Source organism: Sebastes umbrosus, chromosome 10, assembly GCF_015220745.1.
Source record: "Sebastes umbrosus isolate fSebUmb1 chromosome 10, fSebUmb1.pri, whole genome shotgun sequence".
NCBI classification, from domain to species: domain Eukaryota; kingdom Metazoa; phylum Chordata; class Actinopteri; order Perciformes; family Sebastidae; genus Sebastes; species Sebastes umbrosus.
Window position 1 is genome coordinate 10,792,333 of NC_051278.1, and position 13,044 is coordinate 10,805,376.

General features: G+C 42.9%; 1 protein-coding gene across 3 annotated transcripts in view; it reads left to right on the forward strand.

The window, feature by feature from the left end:
• Nucleotides 1–13,044, forward strand: part of LOC119495379 (inositol polyphosphate-5-phosphatase A) — a 169,151-nt gene that overhangs the window by 127,219 nt on the left and 28,888 nt on the right. For all 3 annotated transcript variants that reach the window (XM_037781770.1, XM_037781769.1, XM_037781771.1), the window contains 2 exons: nucleotides 10,670–10,765; nucleotides 11,491–11,565. In XM_037781770.1, the coding sequence (XP_037637698.1) occupies nucleotides 10,670–10,765; nucleotides 11,491–11,565 (171 nt within the window). The remainder of the gene's footprint in view (nucleotides 1–10,669; nucleotides 10,766–11,490; nucleotides 11,566–13,044) is intronic.

The window sequence follows — 13,044 nt, forward strand, 5'->3', positions numbered from 1 at the left end:
TATAAATATTCAAAATCGAATCAGTGAATAATCTGATCAGTCTGTAAATATAAGTGGACTCAATACTCAATCTATGTCTTTTTTTATTTAATCCACCACACAATGTAATCTCTCTATAAATCACGAATAATCAACTTTCAGTCAGTCTCAGTCTCTCTTTATCTCTTGCTTTTATTGATGGCTGGTCTTCTGCCTTTGAAATCACGAGGAGGAACAGCACCAGCTAACAGCGACGCTATTATTTAGTCCAGATGAAATGTGGCATAAACTGTGAAGGATAGGGATCTCTTTGTGCCTTGTGTCCAACTTGTATGATGTCAGTCTATTTTTGACTAATGCAGTCCTCGGCCTTTGTGGCACAGAGCACAATAATTGTTTTTTTTCCCTTTCTGTGAAGGATGGAGTGGTCGCCAAGATAACAAACATTGCCTAAAGGGGGCTGTGCGCAAACATGCACGAACACCGTCTCCATTGCTGTCGTTTGTTCTAATGCATATGCAAAGAAGCAGTCTGTAAGAACGGCCGCACATGGCCGAATTCACAGCGCACTCAACAAGTTGGTGATTCAAACTATTCAAATGCAGGCAACTCGTGGTGTTTGACATTTGTATTTGGCTTGCAAAACGAAAAGTACAACATGATAAAGTGTTGTGCTGTTGTTAAGGAAGCCAGTAAGAAGTGCTGGGATTATTTAAACAACTTGGCCTGCAGGTTTCTCAGTGTGAATCTCTCTACTGTCAGCAGCAGAGTGATGGCTCATTGTAACACAGCTGTAAACCCGGTGTTGGCACCATGGGCTTTTAAACAACTCTGCCCTCTGACATTAAAAGTCGCCGGGCTCCATTCATATCCGCGCACAAATATCCCATCATATTTAAGAGGGCCCATTAAGGGCCACATTGAGAATTCATGGGCCTTTCTCTCACTCCCCCCATGTGTGATTTATCTGTGACGGCCATATTGCCGGGGCCCTTTCAGAAGGAGTGGCTCCACTTTTTGTCTTAGAGGAGGCCCAAAAACAATGCATTTCAGGCCCATTTCTCCGCCAGGGCCTCCTCTTTCAGGGGGCAGAGAGAGCCGGGGCTGGCCTAACATCTGTTTGTGTCCAGAGCCAGGCGGGACCGGAGCACAGCGTGCCTCGGTGGCCCCCTTCTCCTCTCCCTGGGGGTCTTTGTTCCCGATTTCATGCTATCAGAGCGGCAGCATGTTTTCCTGCGCAGAGCTGTCAGGGGCATAAAAGGCCCTGAGTGGGGTCACATCAAGAGGGATGGGCATGAAAAATTGGTAAAATGTATCACAAAGCCCACCCACTAGATGGTTGCCTAGCGCCCTGTGGTGGGGTGTCAAGACCCCTCCTCTCCCCCTCCCCTCCGTACCTTCCTCTTTCCCCTTTCCTTGGCTGATTACACCTCTCTCTCTCTCTCTCTCTCTCTCTCACCCTGGCGGACAAGCACATCATTTAGATGAAATGGTGCAAACAAATTAAAGGGTGGTGCTTCAAATGAATCAATGTTCTTTGTGTGTGAGGAGGGTTTTGTGCCTCGCCGGGGTTTTTCTCCTCCCTGTGCACCCTGGAAGCAACATGGCTGGTCACCTGCCGCCTAGCCTGAAAAAGCCGTCAAATGCTTTGGTAGCTCAACTGTTGCTGCAGAGAAGAAAAAGACATTTATTGTTATAATCAGGGCTGTCATTCGATTCAAATATTTAATCACGATTAATCGCAAATTAATCACACATTTTTTATCTGTTCAAAATGTATCTTAAAGGGAGATTTGTCAAGTATTTAATACTTTTATCAGCATGAAAGTGGGCAAATATGCTTGCTTTATGCAAATGTATGTATATATTTATTATTGAAAATCAATTAACAACACAAAACAATGACAAATATTGTCCAGAAACCCTCACAGGTACTGCATTTAGCATAAAAAATATGCTCAAATCATAACATGGCAAACTGCAGCCCAACAGGCAACAACAGCTGTCAGTGTGTCAGTGTGCTGACTTGACTATGACTTGCCACAAAACTGCATGTGATTATCATAAAGTGGGCATGTCTGTAAAGGGGAGACTCGTGGGTACCCATAGAACCCATTTTCATTCACATATCTTGAGGTCAGAGGTCAAGGGACCCTTTTGAAAAAATGGCCATGCCAGTTTTTCCTCACCAAAATTTAGCCCAAGTTTGGAGCGTATTTATTCTCCTACAGCTAGAATGACATGTTTTTTTCTAGTTTCATATGATACCAATATCTTCACTGTAGCTTTAAAGCGAGCTAGAGCCCGCTACAACATGTATTCATTGATTGGATCTTATCTAATTAAGTTGCATATTTGTGGTCTTGTTGATGGTGCTAACCAAGCTCCAGCTCTCCTTAAAAGGTACAGAATTAGACTTTCATTAATTGTTAGGTCCTGATCTCTATCGAATACCAGAGTAATGAACTCGACAGCGTTCCTATTGGACCTTCACTAATCACCAATCACTGATTGGGTCTTCAATATTCTGTAATTGACTCAGCAACGACAAATTACCTCGATGTCTGTTTCCTTTAATTGATTCCCAGCTACAGCTACGGTGGAATAGGTAGATTAAATGAGGGTGCAATGTTTTCAGGTGCTTAGTAAGTGTTTATACTCCGTATCAATAGCTCTTCTGTTGGCCATGTTTAAATGTGCTACAGTGATTGCTTCGCGGTTGGATGTGAGTTTGTTTCCTCATTAACGGGATAAATGCTCTTTTTAAGTCGGAGGCGTTAAAAAGAAAACATGAATGGCGGTCACGCTGCTGGCCTTCGGATCACAAACACCCCCCTTTTTTTTGGAAACACAACAACCGCAGCTAACAACATTCAAATGAATGCCACATTAAGGTGGCTATTGAGCAATTTAAGCATGCATGGCCTTATTGAGAGGTTGAGAGAAGCCGCTGCGTTAAACAGTCTTGCAGACATCTGCCGCGGTTGGTTTCAAAAGTGCTGACTAAAAGTGGCAGGGGAGGGAGGTTTCTCCAGATTAAATCTCTCATTAGGTTTTCTTTGTACAGGTGGCAGTAATGTGTCAAGAGCCCGGCATGAGACAATGTCCTCCTCTTACTGGGACTAATACGCCTCAGGAGAGCCCACCCTCCTTTTACTGCCACTACTTTACACAGAGACACGGTCACAATGAAGCATCTGGTGGCCTTTTCCTGTGTGGAAGGCTTTTCCATGGCCATTGTGTCTGCTTGTGTGTATGTGTGAGAGAAAGAGATCAGGAAGCTTAGTACATTTGTGGCTCAACTTGTCTTGTTTAGTGTATTAGTATGAATCTTTACTTAAAATGTTTGTTAGATTTCTGAACATTTGCGTCCAGCTCTGACTCTTGGTGGGTGGGTGGGCAGGGGCGTGCTTGTGCATCTCTGTGTGTGTGTGTGTGTCTGTGCAACCCCCCAGTAGTGGGAGGTCGCCGGGGTCAAAGTGATGAATTTTTATAGGCCTGTTCCCTGTGTTTCAGCCCTGTCCCTTTCTCTGCGCGCTGCACTGCCTCTCAAAGACAACCATGCAGGGCAATTTGTCCTGCGGGGCCCTGCAGAATGGGCCAGCAGAGAAGTTAAATACCAGGGGGGAACACACACACACACACACACTCACACAAAACATACACATACATTCAGTTTCTCTCTCACACACACACACACACACCCCTCCGTCCTGTTGTCCTGAATGATTTGTGGCCTGTCCATTATCCATTGCGAGGGGACAAATGCTTTTGGCCGGTTTGTGAAGGTAAAGCCAGAATGGCAGCCCTCAATGCACGCCATTGTTTTTAGAGAAGTTTCCCAGATGTTATAATGCACAAGATAAATAGGGCACATTATCACTACCTTGCACGCCCTCTTACCTCTCCGAGCTCGGTTTTTTGGCGAGGGCGTGGCAGGTTAGGAGACCCCCTACGACGCACTCACTGCCGTCAAACCCTCGGTGTCAGCTCTCACACTGCAGTTCATGGGAAGGGGTGAGGGTTTGTGTGTGAGTCGGGGTGACACAGGCCAGGTTTACTAGGGTCAACTGTTGACCAGCGGGTCACACGCAGGCTAACTTTGCGGGTGATAATGTGTCCACTCTCACCTCTCGTCCATGTAGAATCCCCACGCTGCTGCTGCTACTGCTGTGTGTGTCAATGATGAATCCACAGTGTTTGGAGGCATTAAATTAGCCAGCCACAGGGAGAGAGGAGTGGATAACTCTGGCTTGTGTCCAGTCAGATCGGGTGGGGAGGGTCACAGCTGATTTACTGGCTTTCCCGCGTAATAGCTGGCAGGAAAGCAGGAGGCCGAATTTGTTGTTGCCTTCTTTGGATGCCCCCTTCTACCCGGCTCGGGCAAATGTCGCAATCATGCATGCGGGGAAGGGCGTGATGAACGGTGGCGAACGGAAGAAAAGTGATCGGAGTGCTAAGCAATTCGCGCTGAACCTGCCAGCCCCGCTGGCACACCTTAACTCAGCTGGCAGCACCGCTTTGCGTGGCAGCGAGAAAATAATGGCGCCTTCTGACAATGCCACGGCCCCTGCTGACACAAAGGGGAGCCCCTGTCCTCTGCCTCTGGTAATGAAGAATGAATAGTTAGCTCATTGTCCACTCATCCTCTGTCTCTCTCTGCACACAGTCTCATACCCTCTCTACCTAATTGAGGTTTAATCACTGAGTTCTCAATGCACTCAATGGATTATTATATTGGTGGAATGACAGTTTAGTGTGAATCATTGCATGGGATCGGTGTGAGGGGAGGAACATAAACCCCGGAGGAGTTAGGAGGACTTGTCCACTGGCTGGCACCCTGTTAGGTCACAAATCTCTGCTACTTGTTCACACTTGTGATTCTGATTGTATTGAAAATACAAACTTTACTGACATCTACTAACCAGGCGTTTCAAAACTACTGCGTCTTCATCAGAGTCAGTATTGACAAAGTCCTAAAGCAAATACATACAGTATATAGTCAACCATTAGGCATTAAGTCAAACAGGATCTCAAATGTGGTTTAAAGGAGTTGCCAAGTGCCATAAATCATACACTATATTTAAATATACCAGAGGTCAACTGATAGTGTATTTTTAAAGGCCGATATAGTATGATAGTTTGGAGCAGGAAAAAGCAGATAGCCGATTAATTGGCTGATATCTTCTTTACCTCTTGCAGCAGTCTAGTCAGATACTTTTGCATACACCGTTTTTAATAAATCTCCGATTTTAATAATTTGTAAGGGAATATCCTGAAGTGTGATTTGGTGGATTACATCATTGGAAAATGTTCTATTTATTTGCAATGCACTGTTCTGTGGCTTACAGTATGATTACTTCTGTTGTACTTTCTTAAATGCCACTCTTACAAACCTTACAAATGTTCATGCATATTCTCGTGGTAAGGAGGATTCTAAAGTGTGCAATTTCATTTCAAGAGAGAACGCCAAATTGGTACAGTAAGCAAGTTAAAATAACAGTGAATGATTTCTTTTCCTCTCTGTCTGCCTGTCTTGTATCTGGGACAAGGAGCTGATGTTGTTGCGTTATATATTCGATAGATAACTTTTTTCTCCCCTTCTACCTTGACTTCATGTATGAAGCCTCCGTGCAAAATGGCGATGTACATCCCCGCGTGACTGTGCAGTCGTCATCCACTATCAGAGCCCAGTTTCGGCGATAACGATAGTTTGTAAAACGTCTTATTGGTCTACCTCTAAAATATACTGTATAATATACTGAAAACAGAGTTGCAAGTATACAAATAAATCTTTAAAGGATCCTACTAACAAGTTTTTCCTGTGTAGCCAAAGCCTGATATGTCTTATTCCTCTGTGCCGTAGAGCTCCATTGTTGTCCAAAAACTATTAAAAACACATCAGTGAGCCACACTGTTGCTCTGAGTGACATGTTCCTTCATTACCATGAACACACTGCAGTTTATTTTGACTCAATCCCACATTCATCGTCCTGTTGCTGTAAATACTCACTAGAGCACCAAATGTGTATTAATCTGCAGCTGAAAATAGTCCCCGACGAATGCACTATTTACTCCTGTTTGAGTGACATTTGCCAAGAACTACAGTGCCCAGCTGATTTATGAAATTATTTTTTTATTTTTTTATGAAGCTATGCATTTGGGATTGTTGACAATAAGAAAAATACTGAATAACTCCAGCTTGTCTTTTACATTTTCCCTCCTTCTCATCTATCAATTAGCTTTGGGCCAAGAAACAAGAATATTAGCAAGAATCAGCAGAGATGGTTTTATTGTTTTTAATATATTAAATATTTATTGTCAGTATAATTGAATGTTCTTTTTCTGTGGGTTCTTCCCATTAGTCTGTTTCTTTTCTAAATGCTGACATGTAAAACTCCCCTGTGTGTGATATGCATTGTCAGGGATGCCATAGTGTTATGTGTGGGTTTCTTAGTGTTTAAGTTGGGCACAGTGGCTCGCCTCCATCTGTTGGCAGCACCACAGACAGAAGGCCTGAATATGTGTGTGTGTCTTTGGTCTCTGAAGTGGGACAGATTGCTTTAACCTCTCTTCTAAGGAGAGCAGCTGGAATAGAGAGCTCCTTTAAACAGCCGCTTCCTCCTTCGACAGTCATGAGATTATCCTCCATTGATGCACAAAGGCAGCGCCTTCCTCGGCAACCCCTCGTCCCAGCCCCCCGGCCTCTGGCCCTCTACAAACACTCAGTGTTGACCTCTGACCCATAATGCAGAGATGTGATGCCAAGTCACTTTGCAGGATCAGCTAAAGAGCCCAGAGGAGTGAAGACATCCTCAGTGTCCCCTGGTCTACAGCTGCTTTTCCTGACAGTATTTTCCCATCGTTTGGTTTCCCCTCTCCCTCCCATGACTAATTGTCACATATTAAATAAGGAGCCAATCGCAGCCAAATGAATTATGATAATATCATTTAGGGTGGTCAGTGAGAGCACGTCTATGTGTAATGTGCTCAGGAGCTTTGAAGGGAAAAGATCCATGCAGAGATTCTGCACAAGCACCTGGGCTCTGCTGGCAGTAGGAAGGAGACACTACTGCATTGATATGGTCCTAAGTGACAGCATGGGATTCTCATTTTACCCGTCTTGGTGAATCTTATGACAGAGCCACTAGGATGAGCGAGGCTTGGAGGCTGTGTGTGTGTGTTGGATGAGGGGGATGTTTTTCACAAAGGACGACAGTAGGGAAGCTGTGATCAATCGGGTGCAATCAGCCGCCACCAACTGCAATGACACACGGATTGGTGGGTCAATGAGCTGATGAATGGATCAATCAGCCACATGTCTGCTATGCGTCAGTCCAGCCCAGGACACCCAAAGCACTAGCCGCACAAGTGGTTGTGATCCACTGCACTCGTCATCTTTAGTTTGTGTAAAATATTAATGAAAGGAAATTGTTTTATCCTGTCCAGTTAGAGTGATTGTAAAACACATCTTAAAGGAACAGTGTGACAATTAGGGGGATTTATTAGCAGAAATAGAATATAATATTAATAAGTATGTTTTCTTTAGTGTATAATCACCTGCTGATAAGAATCGTTGTGTTTTCGTTAGCTTAGAATGAGCCGTTTATATCTACATAGGGAGCGGGTCCTCTCTCCAGAGAGTCCGCCATGTAGCCCCGCCATGTATCTACAGTAGCCCAGAACGGACCAACCAAACTCTGTTAACTTTTCCTGCTTGGGCCAGAGTCGATAACGTTGCTCGCTCCAGTCGCCGCCGCTCCCTCTCTCTTGCTTCACCACTCACTTCCCACGTACACACACACTCTACGCACTGGCTCTGCTCCAAATGACTCTAGAGAAGGACAAGATAGATAGTTCTCCAACACGCTTGGCACATGGGAGAGGCTTCAGTTGGTTGTAATGTCCTCACCTCACCGCTAGAAACGGCCAGATCCTACATAGTTAAATAAATCAAGTGTCTTCAGCTTCTTTGTCGCTCTTGCAACGGGCCAAAAATCAGCAGTGGGAATCATTAGTTTTCATGAAGCTGAAATAGTTTCATTCACCCTGGAATGTAATTGTTCTGAGGAAAGACACTTTCCCCCACAAGAAAAGGCAGCATTAGCTAATTGTCTTTTTTTTTTTTTCTTAATTGAGTCTTCCTTGCAGTGACACTCTTGGCACAAGTTATAGGCTAACATGACTACAAAATCTGTGGTTCAATTATCTCACTGAGAATGATGTCACCCCAGTCTTCTCCAGGTAGAAACCTATATGTATGCTGTTACCGCTGCCAAACGTAGAGGACATATTCATGTTTAGTGATGACCGTGTTTTGATCCAAACCCCGTGTACCGGATTATCAAAATCATTTGAACATGAATGGAGGGGGGTATTTCCGTCCGTTGGATATTGATGCTTATTGTGCCAGTAGGCAGTGTGAGCTTCTGGCCTCAGTATTAGCTGTGAAGTGGCCAGGGATTTCTGCTTCACTGAGTTTTTGGATTTGCAAAGCGGACGACAGAAGGGGGCTCGCTTGGAAGAATTATAAAACCCCGATGCCTGTAGAATCCCAAAACATTAATGTCCTTTTGAAAAAGATGTTTTTTAATATTTCAAACTAACAGTTTTCACTACACTTTCTCGAAAGGTTTGTATCTTATATCTGAAATTAATAAAAAAAAATTGTGTTAAACAGAAAGTACACCACATGTTCACATTTGGTGCTAATCAGAGATGACAAAAACTGTCTGTGGTTGTCTTTGCTAGTTGTGGTTACAATGACTTTTTGACAGGGAAAGTATCTCTTGCCCTTCTCACTAGCTCCTTCTTTGGCCTATTCATTGCACAAAGCTGCTTAAGCGCACTTAAGCGCATTAGCATTTGGCTGCCAGGGGACCATATTGACCCTGCATTTGGATGGCCTAAATGAGTGAAAGATGGAGCGATTTGTTAGGGCTTTAGAAAGTTGCTTTTGGGGAGCGGGGGTGAGCACGGAGGAATGGGGTTGAGGCATCGGTGGGGAGGGGGACGGGGGACGGCAGAGAGTTGTTCCACTTTCTCTCAGGCCACGGTGTTTGTTCTAATCTGGTGTGCCGTTTCTTCGTGGCCGAAGCAGGACTGATTTGTGACATTTCAGTCTAAAGGGCCTTTTTCTGCTCGCTATATTGGCTTGACCCGATTATCTAATCTGTGCTTTGAATTTCAATCAGGTCACCCGGCCTCTGCCGTGTGGTATGGGAACCACTGGCTGAGGGATTACCTCATTCAACTGTCTTCAAACACAGATGGTCGAATGTTTAACTAATTGTTAAAAGAGTCCACAAAGGGGAATTTAACCATGCACACAGTCCATGGGGTCAGTACATAGACCCAGATAAAGAGAAGGGACAGTGAGGTGGTAGTTGGTGGGACGGTTCTTTAAAAATCATTCAAATGCGGCACAGTGTAGTGCATGGTGTTGAGTACAAGGGCTGCAGTAATAGTTCACTCTCAGAGCGTTATAAACTACTGTACCAATTGTGTGCATGTTTGTGATCAACCCTACAAAATTACATTCACATACAACTAAACTGCATCCTCAGTTATGTTTAGAGGGAAACGTATTTTCTCCCGGATTATGGTCGCAGTTTTAACCCCTTAGCATTGGGCCTTCTTTTTTAGAGGGGTGGGGGACCGGGGATGTTCAGAGGTAGATAAATAGTCAACAATAGATGTCACATATAGGTGGTGTACATCATGGAACCTGAAGATTAATTTGAGATTCAGCTCAGCACTGTGTGTCAAGTTGTCATTAATAAGAAATAAAAAAATTAATTAATCAATTCAAATAAATTGTGAAAGTGCATTAGAGCGTAGAACATGAAGATATAAGTATATGATGGTCAATCCCATGCTCTGTTATCTCTCATAAATTGCTGCAGCAATTTTGGGGTTGATACAATTTGTTACAAAGATTTGGTGCTAAATTTAACTATTTTTTACCACTCAGTAATTGATCAAAATGATCAATAATTCCTCCAAAATACCACATTAAGACACCAAGACCTTGAGGAACACCGTAGAAAAGCCATGCTGTGATTTGGTATCAAAAACTTTTGATATTTGGAGATTTCTGCAAGAATTGCATTTTTTGGCGATTTGATGGTGAGCACTTCTGTTGTGTAAACTCCTCAGAAACCCCCTTATTGTAAATCTACCTAGGAAAGCCATCCATCCTCTGAATGCCCTCGGTCTATAGTTTGTGGTTGTAAAGTTTCATGAGGCTGTGATTCTCCTAGAGGTCACCACAGGTCATTTTATACAGTGAGGTCTAGTTTAAAAAAATGGTCTCACTACAATGAAATGGCTACTATGGGGACTAACACTTCAAGCGGCCATCCACGGATTATTTGAGATACGTTTAAAACCAACATAATCCGGGACAAAACAAGTTTGCCTCCAAAGGTAATTGAAAATGCAGTTTAGTTGTATGGGAACATCATTTTTAGGAGACAGGGCTTGTGCGATGGTGTGGGGGGTGGCTACACTTTAATTAAGTAATGAACATCTGGGTAACCAAGTAAAATAAATATGACTTCATAAATGGTTTCCATCTTAGTAACAATCTTTTTTCTCATGAACCGGCGTGTTTTCCTTACAGGATTTGACGTTCACATTCTTCTTTGTATCTTTGTGATGACTCCCTCTCTTCCTCTCTCCCCTCCAGAGTCTCTGCTCCACTGCCACCCTGCAGACAGTCCGAGCCGCCGACACCAACGAAGTCGACAAGCTAATATTCAGAGAAAGTGACAATGACCGGAAGGTAAGCGATACTGAATTAATAAAGGGGAACACCATCTAAATTAAGAATTCCAATATGTTATTTCCATGGCCTAGTAAAGTCCAATCAGTATTTGTGAACATGAGCTGCTCTCTCTCAAAGCCAGAAACCAGAGAAGTCTCAAACTTCAGTCGCTAAACTGGTCAATAAGTTCACACATCGACTCCTGTCTCATAGCGATCTAAAAATCATGTATTTTTTATTAAACAGAGGAGCGCTGAATAGAAGTGAACACTGCTAATAAGCTACAATAGTTTCCTATCGGGGAGAATTTCTGTGTCAAAATTGAACTTGATGTGAAAGATTTGCGTGGATTTACTTTCCCCCTGCGTGCAAATCCACTGATTGTGGACACGATTCCATTGAACTGAATTGATTTGGCGTCCAAATCCCTGGTATGAGGCCTTAATAGGAATATGATGATGCATCTATACTTCATGTTGAAAAGGGAATATTGCACTTGTCGACTTGTAATTAAACCTTCAAATACTAATTATTTTCTAGTTGTATATTTGTCATATACTTCAACCTGAGTTATTACAGGTTGTGTTAACACGGGGTGTAAAGTGGTGTGATGCCTCGGTGAGACACGTGTAGAATTAACAGTGCTGTGCTGTTCATTAGTGCTCTAATTACAAAGTGCAGTTCACATTAGTATTGGCATTAATCAGAGCTCCGTTTCTCTCTCTCTCTCGCCACTGATTCAGGTTGTTCTTCAACTTGAAAAGAAGCTTTTTAATTATGTCAACCAGGACGTTTTCCGGGAAAACAATGGGACCTCAGTAAGTCACCCCTTTGCTTCCTAATTCTTTTATATATCCATCTACTCTCTCATTTCTCCACTTCCAGATGTTTATTACAAATTAAATCACTTCATCAAATGTATAGAAGTTCTTTTTCCACTTTATAGTAACAACAGTTGCCATTTACTACATTTCAAAATTGATTATCTGTGAAAGGGACAGCGCACAATAGAAAGCCAAAAGTTTAATTGCCACTACAAAATTTGATTTGAAGGCTTTTCTATATTTGGATAGTAGGTACAGAAAGGCTAGTGTAAAGGTAAACAAGCTTGTGCATTGCTGCAGCTGCTGACCTCAGTCATGCAGATGCTTTAGTTGATGCCCTTGCGTCATGTCGCCACATAACAGACACTCTCTTTGTCTCTACTGTGGGGCCAAATGTCTTTTGAATAACTTTTATACGAGACTGAGTGTAGATGAGGTGAGTGTTAAACGTCTGTAAAAGAAAAACACCCAGTACACACTTCCACTTTTATATGGCTGTATATTACATTTAGTAGTTCAAAGTTGGACCTTGTTAAAAACCCAATGAAGGACACACACACACACACACACACACACATCAACAGATTAGACTGTGAAGCCACTTGTAAGGAAGCATCTATAGTTTATTGATGTTGTTGGCGAACAGTAAAATTTATGAACTTTAATTGAAATTGTATCGTGATGATATCTTGATATGTTTACTTTTGTCTGTACTTGTGTTTGCATGCGCCTGAATTAGACTGGGTCATTTATCTGTAAAGGCCTAAACCTGATTGATTGACAGATGGTTCAAGATGCTCTTTTTCCAGCGTTGATCTGCTTTATGTTTGTGTACTGAATGCAGCCCCTGCAGACATACAAATCGGGAAAGTTAGTGGAATTTACTCCACTACTTCTCCCCCCTCAGGTTGCTTTAAATTTAAGGAGTAAACATTTTCAGCCATGTAAAATCATATCAAAAATTTACTGTTTTACATATCAGCTTTTTCTAGCACTGCACTGAAGTTAAATACCAACCCGATATCACGCCTAGGCATGTAATAGACCTGCCTGTCCACCAGAGGATAGTGTGTCGGTGTCACGTTTTGCTTTGTTGAGCCGTGAACATTACACGTGTTTATGAAGATGCAGTACCAAGCAGGGGGCAACAAAACCATTCATTTAGGTTTAGGAAAAGCATCATGGTTGACCTTAAAATAAGTATGTAATCCAAATAAAATACGGAAACAATGTTACATCAGCACAGAAAACACTTCACAAACATCACTAACGTACAAAACAACCACGAGAGTCTCAAACACCGGTCTCGTTGTTGAAAGCCCTGTGTTTGTTGGACTCCTCCACCTCCCCTCCCGCCCGCCATAAGCCGTCATTTTCACTTTTTACTCTCCGTCACCAACTCTGAGCGTAGCATATTCACACAGATGCATTTACATTGCAGTCAGTACAGACTACATGGCGGGAAAATGACAC